The sequence below is a fragment of the Sapajus apella genome, unplaced genomic scaffold, assembly GCF_009761245.1.
Source record: "Sapajus apella isolate SASKATOON/1434 unplaced genomic scaffold, GSC_monkey_1.0 scaffold24, whole genome shotgun sequence".
In the NCBI taxonomy this organism is placed as follows: Eukaryota; Metazoa; Chordata; class Mammalia; order Primates; family Cebidae; genus Sapajus; species Sapajus apella.
The window spans coordinates 15,012,952-15,029,444 of NW_022436964.1; the positions used below are offsets into that span (position 1 = coordinate 15,012,952).

General features: G+C 39.9%; 1 protein-coding gene across 2 annotated transcripts in view; it reads right to left on the reverse strand.

Moving 5' to 3' along the window:
- The window catches only part of CUNH9orf135 (chromosome unknown C9orf135 homolog), an 86,094-nt gene that overhangs the window by 56,292 nt on the left and 13,309 nt on the right, over positions 1-16,493 (reverse strand). For both annotated transcript variants that reach the window (XM_032290934.1, XM_032290935.1), the window contains exon 2: positions 5,749-5,857. In XM_032290934.1, coding sequence (XP_032146825.1) covers positions 5,749-5,857 — 109 coding nt within the window. The remainder of the gene's footprint in view (positions 1-5,748; positions 5,858-16,493) is intronic.

The window sequence follows — 16,493 nt, forward strand, 5'->3', positions numbered from 1 at the left end:
GTTTTCAAATGTAATATTTTTATTCACTAAAACAGTTCATATTTAAGCTTATTTGGTGATTCTTTATTCCTAAAATGAATGTTAACATACTTTTGTCCTATTCATTTATTTGCCATTTTAAATCCAAAATATCTGTGATGCTGTTAATATTAGCCTAATTTGTTCAACAATGTTGTCCTGTTAGTTCCAAAAATGCCTTGGCATTGAGCCACTAGCTGTATAAAAAAATCTGCTTAATAAATTGCTCATGTATTTCTTGCTTATTTATGTCTGACAAGTTCTCAGCTCCTATGACATAGCATCATATGTATTCTGTAATTAATTCTTCTAAATATATGGTATTCAACATATTTCCCTTTCTCAGGAGTGGTCTTTCTTTGGCCTCCCAGTGGCTCTCACTTAAGTATCAGCCTCACATGCTAGAAAGAAACATAAGTTATTGTGATAGGGCCTTTGGCAGTATTGCAAGGATCCTTGAGCGAGAGACTTTACAAGTTGAAGCAACGATGATAGACATACTCTTGATGATTTTAGTTTGAATGGAATTCACCCTGCTATAGATATGTAGCACCTGAATAAATCCCAGGTAAAAGACCATAGTTTAGGATGCTATTACCCATTAAGCTTAGAATAAGACCATCATGGCAAAACAGTAGCTTTGATTACTGTTCTCCTGTGAATCTGTATCCCCAATGGCCTCACTTGGCCTCCTGAAACCTGAGGGGCCACTGAAGTAGGAAATCAATTATCCCACCATTGAAACCTGATTCTGCCAAGAGATGGTTCCTTTAGGATTCAGCTCCAGAACCTCAAAGGAAATCATACCCAAACCTCACTCCAACCCATTTCAGTTCAGGTGTACCTCACAGCATCCTGATGCTCTTCCTATCATAGCATCCATCTTGCCCTTTGCCACCGTGGTTATGTGCTCCCATTTTTCCTAGGAACCCATGAGTTCCTGATAGACAAGGACCTTGTTTTGAATTATGTTTCTTACCCTAGTACTTAGCATTATGCCTGGCAAAGTCATGGGGCCTCAAAAAATGTTGAATGTGGAACTTCTTCACTTTATCCTCTTCCCTCTCTACCTCCTCCTTTTCCTCCCTCCCTGCCTTTTTTTGTTTCCTTCCTTCATTCCTCCATCCCTTACTTCCTTTCTTCCTTCTTCCCTTTCTTCCACAAATATTTATTGAACACTCACTATGTTCCAGGCATTGTTCTAGGAACTGGGGATAAAACAGAGAACAAAACAGACCAAGGTCCCCACTTCCACAGAGTTTGTATTCTAGTAGAAGGTGACAAATGATTAACAACTAAGTAAGTCTAAAATATGTCCAACAAGGTGTCATGAAGAAGACTAAAGTAGGGAAAGGGGATAGAGAGATATGATAAGAATGGACTGCTCTTTTACATAAAAATGGGTAACTGGCTCATTGAACAAGTGGGACTTGTAAGTAGCTACAATCAGAAAGAAAACCAATCTACTTTCCCTCCATCACTGCCCATCCACAGTCATTTGGAGGGACTAGTCCTTTCTTACGCTCCTTGATGAAACTATAAGACAGGTCCCAGGGCATTTCTGGTGACTCTCAGATAACATAAAAATTCTCTGGCTACTTTTTTCCAAGAGTATTTTCACTGAGGTAAGTAAAATGCCAGTCCCATATAACAGTCAAAACTTCAAATTTCATGGAAAGATTCTCATTCCTCCTCCTTGGGGCCACTTTGGCCTGGCCCACTATGTTGAGAACAGGAAGCACAGTTGGTTTCTTCTCAATTATCCCACTTGGGCTTCTTCCCTACTCCTCACCTCCCTCTATCTCCTTGGGGACTGATGCTGAGGATATGTGGATACAAGGAAGAGAGAGAGGTAAATGCAGGAATGGCAGAATGTAATCTTGCTTTGGTTTCCCCCAGGCATGTTTATCTTTGACCCTCTCTAGCACTGGTGGATATTCAAAGGTGACTTTCTTGGGATGTCCTGGTAGACTCTGGGATCACCTCTGGGAACATTGGATGGCATGTCCCATGATACAAGATGCTTCTGGCTAGACTTAAATGTCTTGCCCGAGCTCCTGGAAACCCAGCTAGACACCCTCCCATCTCTCCATTTTTCCTTCTGTAAATATTTATTGAGTACTCACTATGAGGTACTCTTCGAAAGGCTCTGAAATGACTCCATGTCATTTTCTTCTTCCCCGTTGTCCACACTGGATCCACAAAAGGCACATCTGGGCTCGAGGATTCATACATCCTTGCTCCACCTTTAGGGGAGCTGGCTCCCTCTTTCTGCTCCGCTTCCTCTGACCAGTCACTGGAGCCTATGACTAATTTTGCAAGGCACACAAGGGTTCTGGCAGATGAGACTTGGAGCACACTCTTTCCAAAACCCTCTCTGTGCTATCAAAGTCCTTTTTAGGCTTCTTGCATTTTAATTCTCGTATATCCCTCATGTGACTGGGAGCCTATTCGCACCATCTTCCTAGAGGATCTTGCATAAGTGACCTAATTTTTACTTTGGCACACGAAGCTATTGTTCTGTTCTTAGATTTTCAGAGCCTTAGCCAAAACGTAGACAAAAGTAGTCCCATTTTAAACTCTGCTACAAATAAATGATGCTCACATTAGCTCTTGCAGCAGCATTTAAGGACAAGGACACCTTCAATCAGCTAAATGAAAATGCTGGTAGACGCACAAAGCAACCACTCAGCAGCAATCTTGCAAAAAAAACCACCCAAACCCAAAAATGTTAAGAAGGCATTCGGGAGGGGAAACAGATGGGAATAGGGCTAGCCAGCATGTGTGTGGACATAATTCAGGAAATAGGACAGAAGTTATGGCTAAGATGTAAGAAATCAAAGCCTCAACACATATGCAGTGAGATATACAATATCCAAGCCAGAGCAAAAAATAATCAGGTCTATTTTCTACAAGCAAGATGAAGTGTAGGGGGGTAAAAAGGCCAGCAAACTAGAGAACAGTTTGGTATTGGTACTCGATGAGGCAATTTGGAAAAGTCTTTAAGATCTTAGCATTTAGAGCCAGAGGAGAACAATGAATTTTAATTTTTAATATACTTTCTAGCTGTTTGACTTTTCACCAGTAATTAAGCTTCACTTGTTCTCAGTTTCCTCATCTATCTAACATCGATCATATATGATACCTGCCTGAAGAGCTGTCCAGAGGATGAAATAAAGCACTTTTAATGGAAACGTCTTGAATTGATTTGATTCCATCAATAGGATGCAATCACAAAGCAACTTCGTTTTAATCAAACTGCACCTTCCCTCTTACAGCAAGTTATTTCCTTTTGTTTAATAACAGTCTTAAGCAAGTCTCTTCTTGGCCACTGCTGTCCCTGCCCCAAGGGCAGTACACTCCCTCCTTCTGCTCTGCCATATCAGGCATGGCCTCTCACCTTCAGGTTTTTAGGCATGTGCCTGGACCCCGTGTCCTCTACATTCCAGGACATACATATTAATCTCTCTGAGTGGCTCCCTTGAAACCCCTCTCAACTGGAGAAAGAGGGGCACAGAACCCACAACTATATGAATCCTCTTTTAACTCTTCAGACTTTTGTCTTCAAGGACACACCAACTCACGCTGGTTTATCCTAATTTAGTCTCTTAGCAGGTCCTGCCTTGGTGGCCTGGATTCTTGCTTTAAGGCATGTGGTTCCTGCCAATTATCAAGAGTGTCTTTAGGCCCTCATCAAAACTCTGTGACAACAACAAGAAGAATTTGTCCATCCTCTTGCTACATCCAGCCTCGCACCTGGCACGTGAAGGTGTGGGTGCTGGGCTAGTATCCCTTCCTTCTCTTTACACTTGGGACCTTGGGCGAGTCATTTAAGATCTGTAAGTCTAGGTTTAGAACTAGAATAACAATATATTTCTTGACAGCTTTACAGCTTTGTTGTGAAGAATGAAAAACAAGATGGATGGGCCAGTGCTTTATACACAGAAAGTCTATAGAGAAAAATGTAAATAACTCTTAAGATAGAGAATAGCAGTTTCATCAGAAATAGTGATTCCTCAGTCTATTTTCTTTTCTATCTCATACACATTCCAAATCTGGCCGGTGGAGGACAGGGTTTCAATGGCAATCAACAAAAAGACATAGAAACAGCAAATAGTACTATTTATTTACACATTCTCATTAAACCTGAGGTTTGACCACTGTAATGCATATAATATACGGGAAGGAATGTTTGTGGTTCCTATACCTCATAGTTCACTTCATCTCACTTCCTCTCACAACCCAGAGACAAAGATCATTTTTATACAGGAATCAAAACTAAATGTTTTTTAAGGACCAAAGTCTCTAAGTTCACGCCAAACAACGCCTATCTTGCCCAACTTACTCTTATCCTGACCACAGCCCCATGCTGAAGACAGCAAGGTGAAGCTGGGTTTGTGAGGGAATGGAGCAAGGTGGATGTTGACTGAGTTGGGCATCACACTGCAGAGCCCCATCCACACGCTGGCTGATGACCCATGAGGCAGCCTGGTACAAAAGGAGGAGGGTTGGGTGGAAACTGAGGAAATATCAGATTCCCCCGAGATCTGGGCTGTGGAGCAAGAGGTAAACCTGAGCAGAGAGAAATAGAGTGTCAGAGACACTCTGTGTGCGTGTAACACAGAGACATTGGGGTGGCTATGGAAATGTTTTACTTTAGAGCTATGTTAGTTCCTGCAAGTTTGCTCATTCCATATCCAGGCAGCTGTCACCTTACAATAAATCCCCATTCTCCAGGAGATTCTTATTACTCTCTGTCCACCACAACTATAAGAGGAAGGAAGGAAATAGTACTGCCATGATAAGCTAATTTGTCCTCATCACCTTGCAGAATGGAGAATCTTTTAGAACAATTTCCAATATGGAATTATGCCTCTTTTTACACCTGATCTAAAACTAGCCCAGCCTTTGGGGGCAGAATGTGACACAAACCCAATATTTTCATCACCTGTACAACCATCCTCATCAAATCACCAGCTCTTCATGCCCTGAGGCCATCCTCTAAGGCTAAATTGTCTTTAGCTAGCCCCAAAGCTCCTAATGTTATAGGGCTCAATTTGGGGGTCTTCTAGGAGTTGAGCTCCTGCCTTATGCTGACTGGACAGACACCTAGGTAGCCAAGCAGTAGCCCACTCACAGCAATTCAAACAGGAATCACTTATGCCACAAATATTTTGCTTGCAACTGGATTGTACAAATGTTATGAGGCTGTTAATAGCATGTTTTAGTTACTCACAACTCCACCAGCTTAAGATAAGTACAAAAGACTTGAAACCAAAGACCTGGGTACAAACTCTCTGTCTTCCACTCCCTAGCTGTGTGACTTTGAGTAAGTCGCTTAGCCTCTAGGAGTATCTTTTCCCTTCTCTGTGAATTAGAGATAGTAATAACACCTATATCACAGGGTTATTGTGGAGGTGAAAGGAGACATCTAGCAGAATATAGCTGCTTCAGTTGCAACAGCATCATAGCAACAGGAACAATTTCCTAGGCACTTGTATGTGCCAGGCACCATGCCATGTACTCAACTTGCTTCATCTCATTTAATTGACCCAATCATCGTATGAGTTAGGCACATTTTACAAGTAATGTTGCTTCAGCACACACTAAGTCATCTAAGTAACTAATACAGTTAATGAGGAACAGTCCTGCACAAAACACTCCTCCCTTTACTTTTTCATGTTTCACTACAACAAAGATTTCAGACTTAAAGTCATAGCTACTACTTACTGGGGATTCATCGGTTCCAAGTTGCCGATATGTTGAATTACACAGTTTTTTAACTTTCTCAGGACCCTCTATATCATAATCTTTGGGAAAAGCTTCTCTGTCACGGTGCCTTAAGAAAAAATTAGGAGTCCATTAAGAGACGAAGTTTATTTATTCTGTATTGCATTCAGATTTTTTAAATTATCCAATGAAAATGTTCATATTTGCAGCATTATTTTAAGTATAAATTTACTAGATTTGTGATATATAAAGTATTTTCCATCTCTTTTCAAATAATGCTGAGACTACTTCCTAAAAGCAACCTAGCATAAGTGATAAAACTAATATCACCAAAACAATACTTACCGAACACAGTAATAGTAATTACTCAGTGATTCCAATGAGCTGAATCTTATTTAATAATGTAGATTGTTTACCAACAGTAAATTCTAAAGTAAGACATGGTAATATCTTGGAAAAACAACTTGCCACTTTAGAAATTCTTTCTACCATGAGTTTTAATTACAATTTTTTTCAAAACAAGACAGCAAACTATTTGCCCATATTGATTTATAACCTGTGTTTCCTGCTTCTAAAGAGGCAATAAAGGAAGCTGATAAACATGAGGTAGAAGAAAACATTTCTTAAAAATGTAGATGGAAGAAGGAAAAAATATACCAAACATCTTGATTAAAAGGCTGATTAAGAATAACAAGAGGCAGGGCACAGTAGCACACGCCTGTAATCCCAGCACTTTGGGAGGCAGGTAGATTCCCTGAGCCTAGAAGTTCAAGGCCAGCCTGGGCAACACAGCAAGACGCCATCTCTACAAAAAATACAAAAATCAGCCGGGCATGCTGTCATGTGCCTATAGTCCCAGCTACCTGGGAGGGTGGGCTAGGAGGATCACCTCAGGGAGGTCACTGCTGCAGTAAGCCATGATTGTGCCACTGCACTCCAGCCTGGGCAATAGAATAAGATCTTGTCTAAAAAAAAAAAAAAAAAAAAAGAAGAAGAAGAAAAAGAAAGAAGAAGAAAAAGAAGAAGGAGAGAGAGAGGGAGAGGGAGGACGGAGGAAGAAGGAGGGAAGAGGGAAGAAGGAAATAGCGGATTTGGGGATAGAAAAGGAAAAAGCAGGATAAGTGGCTGGGGACTGAAGTAGCTATTTTTAATAGAGATTTCTTGAGTGAAATACAGAAAGCTAAGACTAAGCACCTCTCAGAAGTTACCTTGCTTTAAGGATACAGGGCTAGAATTCTTTAGGGGACACTCAAGTACCCAAGAATTCAATCATCCAGCCATTTGTTTATTCCACAAATGTTTTAAAATTAATACTACATGCCAGGCACTTTGGCAGGTGTAGAGGATGCAGTGGGAAGCGAGTTTGATGGAGTCCCTGCCTTTAAGTTGCTTGCGGTCTAGATAGAGAGACACAAAAAGAAGAAAAATCTACAACATGGTAAGTGTAGGTACAAAGCTGGAGAAGCAGAATTGCTCCCCTTAACCGAGATTGGGCACCCAATCCAAAGGGCATCCAAGTCATGAGGCCCTTTAGGACCTGATCCTCTTCCCCACCCCCACTGGACTGGGGCTTAGCCCCTCCACTACATTCCCATTAACATCCTCCCCTCCCTGCCTCTGAGTATGACAACAGAGCTCTATAGTAGAACCAAACATCTTGATTAAAAGGGTGAGTAAGCAGCCAGGGAGCCCAGGGTTGGACAGCAGGCAGAATACCGCACCTGAGCCCTCTTCTCTCCTCACATCTGAGCATCAAAGTGCAGAACACTAAATGCTTTTTGGTAACCTACCAGCATTTTAGGAGAGCCTAATTAGGAAGTTTTCATTTAGGTCCTCAGTGGGCATATTGGACAACACAAGCACCAGGAGTGGTAGAGTGAACAGGGCCATGGCCTGAGTCATTGCTCAACGAGGTCTTAGCTGTGTGACCTTGGGCAAGTTACTTAACCTTTCTGTACTTCCATTTTCACATGCATAAAATGAGGACAGAAATAATAACAATACCTTTTAAGATCTTAATATGAATTAAAATTTTAAAAAATCAGAAAGTCCTTCATATGCTATAAAGCATCATAAACATCTATGTATAATGAATTCTAATTGGGCTCCAAAATCTGGGATACATTGGAATTTTATTTGCCATAATTGAACTTAATTTTTCTTCCAAACTCTCATTTTGCCAAGTGAAAAATCTTGAATATTGGTCAATCCTGGATTTCTTCCGGTTCTGAGGGGTTTGTGTGGTGCCACAATGCCAAGAATCCATCTTTGTTGCCATCACTTCTCCTTACTTACATCTGCAGAAACACTCTCCTTCCCCTGTGGTCCTCCCTTAGGGATCCATGCAGGTCTCTATCCTCCTGGCCTTGCCACAGAGACTCCTAGGTAGACTGGTGCTCTGCCACAAGGTTGCCACTCTCTAGCCCACCAGATACCTTCTAGTGTCTCTCTCCACCTGGGTTCCTGGAAACTCAGGCACATCCCTGGGTTATGTCAGACCCAAAAAACAGATAGTTTTTCATCTCTCCAGCACTCTGGGGTTGGAGGACACTGGGAGCCCCAACCTTCAACAGTTCTGAAAACATTACCCTGGGAATAGGGTGTGATGGGGAGAAGTGATGATAGGTCCTGATATGGTTTGTCTATACCCCCACACAAATCTCATCTTGAATTGTAGCACCCATAATTCCCATGTGTCATGGGAGGGATCCTTTGGGAAGTAATTGAATCATGGGGGTGGGTCTTTCCCATGCTGTTCTCGTGATAGTAAGTCTCATGAGATCTGATGGTTTTATAAAGTGGAGTTCCCCTACACAAGCTCTTTCTTGCCTGGGGCCATGTAAGACATGATTTTGCTCATCATTTGCCTTCTACCATGATTGTAAATTTTATAAATTACCCATACTGAGGCATGTCTTTATTAGCAGTGTGAGAACAGACTAATACAGGTCCCATCTAGCTCCAGGATTTCCAAAATCTTAACTCAAATTCAGAATCCCAGACAAACTTAAACATTCTCAGCTTCTTCTCTGGCCTTCTCCTTTTTTTGTGCATGAATTCTTCATTTGCTGAGGAACAAGGTGGCCTGGCTCTTCAAGCTCCCAGATCTATCGGGCTTATGCTAAGACTCAAGTTTCTGAACTCCAAATCCAATAATTTGCTCTTTTGTTACTTGCTGGGTCATTCTTTCCTGAGGCAATAAAACCAGAGTATGTCCCTACAGCAGCACACAAATGAAGAGGAAACATACCGGTAATATTTCAGCGTATTTGCCCCAGGGCCCACCTCTTTATTAGACACTGAAGAAGGCACAGAGCTCATAATGCTTCTAGAGGCCTACAAAAATAATTACTATTAAATTAGACTATATATATATATAATATAATATAATCCAGCTTGGATTACACCTGTCTTTATAGCATCAATAAAACTACTATTTTTAACTTTTTTTTTTTTAATGGAAAAAGGAGCCCAAGAAAGCAAAGCTATTTATGCCATGAAAGTCAGTATGTGGCCTTAATCGTTTCACCATATACTTTAAGTTTCATGATAACTAGATTCTTACAAAAGATGCAGATATGTTCTTTGTTCATATAGCAACCTTAGATAGCAGCCAAAAGCCTAGCAGTAAAACCACAAATCCATAATTAAGGAATTTCTTTGGGGGACTGAGCTACTGTAACTGGCATTTGCTCATGTCTGCTGGCTGCCCATGATGCTGTGCCCACAGCCTGCAGGGCTCTGAGAGATTCACAGCCTAGAATCTGCCCCTACTCCTAAGAGATTGCCAGCCTAGCAGAGAGAAATATACATGTTTAAAAATTACAAAATGTATAAAATATACTGTATGAAATATAGTAAAATACATAGACCCAAATAACATATAAAATATATCTTTACTATATCCTCTCTCCATTATATACATTTACCATATATAAAATAATTAAGGCTTTCTAAAGGAAATAGGAGACTGAATTAATTCTCTGACTTTATTATGTTAGGGGAACAGTGGCCTGTGCCTTAGATTTCCTGAGATGAACTGAGAATCATAAACTGAGGAAATAAATCAATAGATTGAGAGTCTCAAATGAAAGGTGACATATAAATGCAAAATATTATTAAGTATAACGGTAATATCCACAATAGGATTTAGTTGGGTATTTTTAAACGCTTTGTCAAAACTCTTATAGCTTTTCTGTGATTAAAATATATATAAATAATCAAGGTATAATCATACATATTTCACATAGCCTTATTCTCCTTGCTACCTTGTTTAGTCATCAAATGACTTGCCATGATTTTTCATTTGTTGCAATGAAAAATTCTTCATGAGAAAAATAAATAAATGTACTAAAATAGAATTTAGAATGCCTCTATAGCAGTAACTTTCAAACTCTTTGACTATAGTCCCCAATAAGAAAAATGATACACCTTTTTTTTTTTTTTAAGATGGAGTTTTGCTCTTGTTGCCCATGCTGGAGTGCAATGGAGCAATGTCAGCTCACTGCAACTACCGCCTTTCTGGGATCAAGCGAGTCTCCTGCCTCAGCCCTCTGAGTAGCTGGGATTACAGGCATGCGCTACTGCTCCTGGCTAATTTTCTGTATTTTTAGTACAGTTGGGGGTTTCACCATGTTGGCCAGGCTGGTCTCAAACTCCTGACCTCAGGTGATCCACCCACCTAGGCCTCCCAAAGTGCTGGGATTACAGGCATGAGCCACTGCACCCAGCCAAAATATGATACATCTTAATCCACATGTACACGTATTTCCATGCATAAAATTGAAACCAAAATTTGGCCAGACACGGTGGCTTATGCCTGTAATCCCAGGACTTCAGGAGGCTGAGGTAGGTGGATCACTTGAGGTCAGGAGTTCAGACCAGCCTGGCAAACATGGTGAAACCCCGTGTCTACTAAAAATACAAAAGTCAGCTGGTTGTGGTGGTGGGTGCCTGTAATCCCAGCTACTCAGGTAGCTGAGGCAGGAGAATCATTTGAACCAGGGGAGCAGAGGTTGCAGTAAGCTGAGATCATGCTACTGCACTGTAGCCTGGGTGACAAAGTGAGACTCTGTCTCAAAGAAAAATAATAACTGAAGCCAAAATTTGACAAAACAGTCTCTACCCTCATAGGAATTTGGATACTTTTTATTCTCTTATTTTTTTATGCTATTATCAATCTACTAAATTGAGTTAACAATACATTAATGGGTTGTAAAATATATTGCTCTAGACCAGTGGTTTTCAATCTGGTTAGAGAAGGGGATCAATTTGTGGCCCCCCCGCTCCCACTCCAGAGACAATGCAGACTTTTGGCAATCCCTGGAGACATTTTTCGGTATTATTTCTAAGGAGGAGAGTGCTATCAGTGTCTAGCGGGTAGAGGACAGCGATACTGCTAAACATCCTAAAACACACAAGACAGTCCCCAACCAGAGAGAAGTATCCTGACTAAAATGTCAACAGCAACAAGGTTGAGAAAGCACTAGAGAACAGCTGCATCTCAGACTCTCAGTGGTTCCCAAACCTAAGTACTTCATGGCGCAGCCAAACTTTCCCCCAGAATGGATGGGGCCAACACAAAGCTGCCAATCTTTTGTTTCGACAAGAACATTCAAAATAAAATAATAATCTATCACCTTTCATCAGAAGGCCTCTAACATCAACAATCAGTAAAAACCACCTCACAGTCCTTCAAACGGAATAGACTTAGCTATCTGAAAAACGAGCTACAGTGAGTTGCAGGACTGAACAAACTGGAGTCCAGAGGTGCAGGTCAGGAAGATCCCTGCAGCTCCCTCACGCTGCCCCAGGCCAGACAGCCCAGCTTCATGTCAGTGGAGGAGAGGCTGGTCCTAGGATCATAGGATTCTTAGGTCATAGGATTCTTCTCACAGGAAAGGAACCAGGTTAGACTCTAGGGTTTCTGTGGTTGTGTGTTTATGTGGGACAGGGGAAGTGGGAGATTGCAAAGGAACCAGCATCTTTGTCACTGCCCCACCTTTCACATAGTTTAATAATTATTCATTCACGTATCAGCTTTCTCATTTGACTGAAAGCTTCTTAGACACAGGAATTATTTTTTATTCATCTTTGTGATCTCGGTATGACATATTGTAAATGCTCATTAAATCTTAAGTGATTGACTGATTGATTGATTAAATGAATGTTCTTACATTTTGTTACTGTCACCTTAATACAAATGCTGAAAGCAAAGGCTTTGAAACGTGTCCATAAATATGAAGAGTGCCCCAGTTCAGTCTGCAAAAGCACACGTAAAGAGGGAGTAATTATGCATATAGAGATGCTAGTGCTTTGCAACGCTAACTTGTCTCCAGAGGAATTATAAATCTACTTGCTGAATGAGAAAACTCTCAACATACATATGCATAACACTAATTGCAAAGGGGTTTGAATCTGAGCAATGTCTCACATGAGAACAATGAAAATCTGAGCTGAATTCTAGCTTCTGGTTACTTGACAAGAAACACACATTTCTTTGCGGATTTCAAAGATGTTTAAAATGTTTAGTTAAGACTCCAGATGGTAGAATATATTAATTTTAAATTTTATAATTATTAATGTAGTTCACAATCATGCTATTGTATTTTCTGTTGTAAATCTAATCCAAACGAGAAGCGAAAGATACTTTTTCTGTTAGGTTTTTATAATCATCTGCTGTCTAGAACTTTAACGGAAAATTATCCTTGAGAGTCAGCTATATTCCCTAACACATTAGAAGCATAAAACTGATAGAATCAAAGACTGCAAAGAGACATTTGACAATCCTCTTTGAAGATTTCATGGGCAAATGATTTACATGCCAAGGTAGTGTTATTCGGTGGCATAGCCCTCCAAATGACAAATGAAGACTTTTAGGTGTCTTTGCAGAATCATGAAGAAAATTTTATGTTCTTGGGAAAAATTGTGACATTTCAGACTTATGAAGATAGACTTTGTTTTTCAATGTGTCTCATGCTGTATGTGATTTGTGCATCCATAGCCATGAAACCACAAAATTTGAAACTTAACTGCACTCAAAAGGAAACCATTTGACAGAGACAGATAAATGAAGTCATCTTTCACTCAGCTTATATTGAGTGGCATGTAAATGAGATCTATCATTATTATGAATTTTCTTCATAGAAAATCTTCAAAAACAGGAAGCCCTATGGAGAATATTGAAAGGAAACAAAAGGAACACAACAGTTGGAAGCTTTGTCTATCGTAACAGTGTAAATGTTAAATAAATGTTGTCAGTCTGATTAACTGCCAAACACATGACTTTGAAAACAGCTGAAGGGACATGTATAAAACAGGGCAACATTACAATTGATAATCCCACCTGGGATACTTTTAGAGGGAAATAAAATGCTAAGTACACCAAGAGTGGTAAAAAATGGGACTGTCATGATCAAACCAGGATGAGAACATTCTGTCACCCGATGTTTAGACAACTGGATCTCTATTATGTTCAAACACTAGGACACTTCTGAGTTTTCTTGATCCTCTCCTTCAAAACAAGTTGCAATAGCTGGCTGAAGACACTGGGTGGTGGAAAAGCAGGACTAAATAGGGAGTTTTTAAGGGGCACTGTACATTATAAGTACTGTAGTCCCAAAACACCTTGGCGGTATATCTGGCATGGAGTGACATGGAGATCAGCCCACCTCCTCCAAAACAAAAAGCAAAGAAACACTCGAATACTTGTGTAAGCTACTATTCCAATAGTCTTAATATTACTGGCTTTAATCACTTGAATTAATTATTCCAGAATAACATCAAAAGATTGCATTATGTCACCTTAAGAAATATTTTAAATCACACTTAGAGCTTTGCATATTGAGTAAATAATACAAGGTCTTTTGGTTTCAGATCAATTTGTTTCATTTACATTAGAAAATAAATAAGTTTTTCTTCAGGAATAGAATCTGAAATTAAAACGGACTTGCATAATGAACATAACTACACAAATGCACATTGTCCCCTTTCCTTCCAGAAATCATTCAAAAACAGTGAAGGAACTGAAACAATTAAAAGCAAATAAAGTTTTGGCAAAATCACAGGTTATCATTCCCAGATTGTAACATGTACAAGGGCTACTAGAAGCAGCCAAAATCCAGCTGAGGCCAAGTAGGAGTGCTGAGAAGAGATCAACAAGATTGCCCCAATGTGGGACCTCTCAGAGTGCAAACCAAGTTACATTTCCTGCAGCTGCACAGACAAACTCTTTCACCAGAAACAACCAAAAACGTTAAATATTTTACATATATATATAGGCCAGGCATGGTAGCTTACGCCTGTAATCCCGGCACTTTGGGAGACCAAGGCAGGTGGATTGCTTGAGGTCAAGAGTTCGAGACCAGCCTGGACAACATGGCGAAACCCCATCTCTACTAAAATACAAAAAGTTGCAGGCCTGTAAATCCCAGCTACTAGGGAGGCTTGAACTCGGAAGCAGAGGTTGCAGTGAACCGAGATCATGCCACTGAACTCTAACCTGGGAGATGAAGTGAGACTCCATCTCAAAAAAATATGTGTGTGTGTGTGTGTGTGTGTGTGTGCGTGTGCGTGGAGAGAGAGAGAGAATGGCATGTAAATAAGAATATTACATACTTCTAATGTATTGGACATTAATGGAGAATTTTTGGGGTGAAAGCTAGAACCAGCAAAGTAATTAGAACTTCAGAACACCAAACCTACTCCCTTAGGATGTTTACCAATGTTATACATTGGTAATGGCTTTAGGTCCAGAGGCTCAATAACTTTAGGGCTACAGGGAGCTCCAGAGCCCATCCTAGGAAGGGGGTTTCACAAAAAAGTCTTCTAGCTGTAACAGACATTGTGTTCAGCAATATACTTTATCCTTCTTTCCTGGGAATACAGGAGGTGAAAATTCCCAGCACTTGCAGTTAGTAAGGCCATTTGACTAGTTCTGGCCAATAAAACGAATATACACAGAAATGATATGTGTCATTTCTGGGCTAAGGCAGTGAAAGCTTTTATACAATGTTCAACTCTTTCTTTTCCTCAGTCAAGCTGATTCTCTAAATGTCTGTGTGGAAGAGTACCCACCTTCCACCAAAAACCTACAACAGACATTGTAGGAATAGAGAATCAACCTTCATGTAATACTCACTAGAATTTTTGCGGGGGGGGGGGGGGTCTGTTTTTTATCACAGATTATTACATAGAAATTAGTATTAAAAGTAGGCTATGGGTGGTGCTGATATCACAAAAATTTATATATATATACATGTGTGTGTATATATATATGCATATATATATGTGTGTGTGTGTATATATATATATATATATATATATATATATATATATGGCATTGGCTAAAAGCCAGACAGAAGAAAATAGGAAACTGGAAAGGCCAAACACTTTATAGCTAGAGTAAGTGAGAAGTCAAATCATGTACCTGCTGAGATTGAAAAAGAAATTGGAAAACTGTTAGTTTTGTGTGTGAATTGCTATTGGCTGTGTTTTCCAAGGTATTTAAAAAAGAGAATGAGATGAATTCAGGAAATAATTGACTGAATTTCAAGAAGAAATTCAACAGAAATGAGTGATTCCAAAATGTGGGGCCTTGAAATGTTTAAAGAGCCAACAACTTTTAGATCCCAAACAGTAAGAGAGAAAACTGACAAAGACTCTTTTGAGACAAAGGTCCCTTAAAGCTCTGCTTTGCAGCCAAGTTCATCCTATTGCTACACCCTCCTAGCAAATTAAGATACGTTAGAGCTGTCAAACGATAAAATTTCAACAAATTTAAAGATTGACTTGGCTTTTATTCATGATTCTAGTATCTGGCAACAACTTACTCTGGAAAACAGAATGAGCTAAGCAGAGGAGGTTGGCTCTATGGGCAGAAAAAGAGAACAAAAAGTGGATTGGCTATTTCAAAAGTTTCTTTCCTTATAGGTTTAAAACAAAGGGGACTTCCTTATTAGGATGACTAAGACAGACTGTAATCTCCTGGTTTTTTTGAAAACTGGCCTGTTTCAAAATTCACTTTGATTACGTGGCACTTAGCACAAGTGATTCCATTCTGGCTTGGTCTGGTCTGCTGGGGCCAAACACAGAAAGCTGGTTCAAAACAATGGCCTCCCATAAACTTGGTTTAACAGAGCAAATATCGAATTAAGGAAATGGCCAAACAGAAAATCCGAAGGTTTCTGATTTCTGTGACAACAACAGTTTCAAAGTGAAATTCAAGATGTTCTAAAGAGGACAAGTAAGAAATACGGTAAGTCTAAGAAGTTTATCTGGTTTATCTAGAAAGAATTGAGGGTGAGATCACCAGCATTGGGAATGAACTGAACTCAAATAAATAAAAAAGTACTATTTTTAAGAATTGTACTTCCAAATAAGCCAGGAGTCTACATTTGTAAATCCTTTGACTGTTTAATATTTAAAATATCCTTTGGCTCCCAAACATCTGAGAACAGAAAATGAACCAATTGAGCCGAACACTGGAGATGCATGTAGTCCAATACCCACTGCAGGCATAGAATAATGGAAAAGCAAAGATCACACCAGGGCAGAGCCAAGACCACAGAGAACAACAGCAAAGAGAACCGCTACCTGAGAGCAGAATCAGGGTTTCATCAAAGAGCATTCTTGACACCAGTGTAGAGTTTCCTGAAAATGTCTGCTTACTGCAGACAAATGACAGCTCTGTCACTGCCATTCTTCTTCTTTCTGAGTAGGTGTGCCTATTATACTTATCCTGTTCC